Source organism: Sinocyclocheilus grahami, unplaced genomic scaffold, assembly GCF_001515645.1.
Source record: "Sinocyclocheilus grahami isolate Dianchi unplaced genomic scaffold, SAMN03320097.WGS_v1.1 scaffold3198.1, whole genome shotgun sequence".
Classification (NCBI taxonomy): Eukaryota; Metazoa; Chordata; class Actinopteri; order Cypriniformes; family Cyprinidae; genus Sinocyclocheilus; species Sinocyclocheilus grahami.
This window is the reverse complement of record NW_015508356.1, coordinates 28,818-29,817: the sequence shown is the minus strand read 5'-3', so window position 1 is coordinate 29,817 and position 1,000 is coordinate 28,818. Positions and strand designations below refer to the sequence as shown.

The 1,000-nt window shown below is 36.4% G+C and overlaps 1 protein-coding gene across 1 annotated transcript; it reads left to right on the top strand.

The window, feature by feature from the left end:
• Positions 1 to 543: 543 nt before the first annotated feature.
• On the top strand, positions 544 to 976 carry LOC107576089 (post-GPI attachment to proteins factor 3-like; the record flags this gene model as incomplete). Its single annotated transcript, XM_016262352.1, has 2 exons — positions 544 to 656; positions 770 to 976. Coding segments are annotated over 2 exons (320 nt in total), but the record flags the coding sequence as incomplete, so codon positions are not given.
• Between the last annotated feature and the right edge of the window lie 24 nt (positions 977 to 1,000).

Genomic DNA, 1,000 nt, shown 5'->3' with positions numbered 1-1,000 from the left:
AGTTATCGCATATCGCATTTTTCTTCAATATCGCACAGCCCTAATTGTTAGCTTGTTGGCTTTGGATGAAATTGACTTAATATTGATTTTTAAAAATTTTAATATTGTGTATTTTCATGTTTTAAAAACGATGCCACATATGGAAGGATGAAATAATGAATATTCTGGCTTTAATATCAATGAAGCTAAATTTACAGCATTTGTGACAAAATGTTGATTACCACAAAAAATGAATTTTGACTCATCCTTTGTGATCAAACTGAGGTAAAATTGAGGCATTTTCACTGGATATTCTCTAAAAACAACTTTAAAAGATGCATCCTGGCTTTTTACACCGTATTGAAAGATGTTAGACTCTTGTTGGCAGCTTTTCCTTCACTATCCTTTCTTACAAAAAAATTATAAAATTAGTAAAGAAATTCATATGTAGACACAACTTATATTTAAGCATAAATTCTTCTAATTCTGTGTGAGATTTGGTCACACAGAATTAATTTTTGTAATTTAATTCATTTTGTAATTTTTGCAATCGATCGTTTGAAGTCTGTGATCTTTCAGGCTGGACGTGTCGTGATGACTGCAGGTATCAGTGCATGTGGACCACCGTGGGTCTGTACCAGGCAGAGGGCTACAGCATACCACAGTTTCACGGAAAGGTTAGTGTCAAACAATGGAAAAAGAGACATGTTTTAATGGTCATCACTATGGAAATGTATGTATTTTCATCTTCCTGATTCTACATCTTTTTTCTATTTCTGACTTTGTGTAGTGGCCATTTGCTCGTTTCCTGTGTTTTGAGGAGCCTGCGTCTGCGCTGGCGTCTCTGCTCAACGGTCTGGCATGTCTGCTAATGCTGCTGAGATACCGCAGCGCCGTCCCTCGACAGAGCCCCATGTTCCATACTATCACCGCATTCTCACTGGTGAGACAGTGTCTGTCTGCTGTAGTACTGACAACCATTCTTATTCATAACTAGGGTTCATTTAAAAAAAAATAAAAA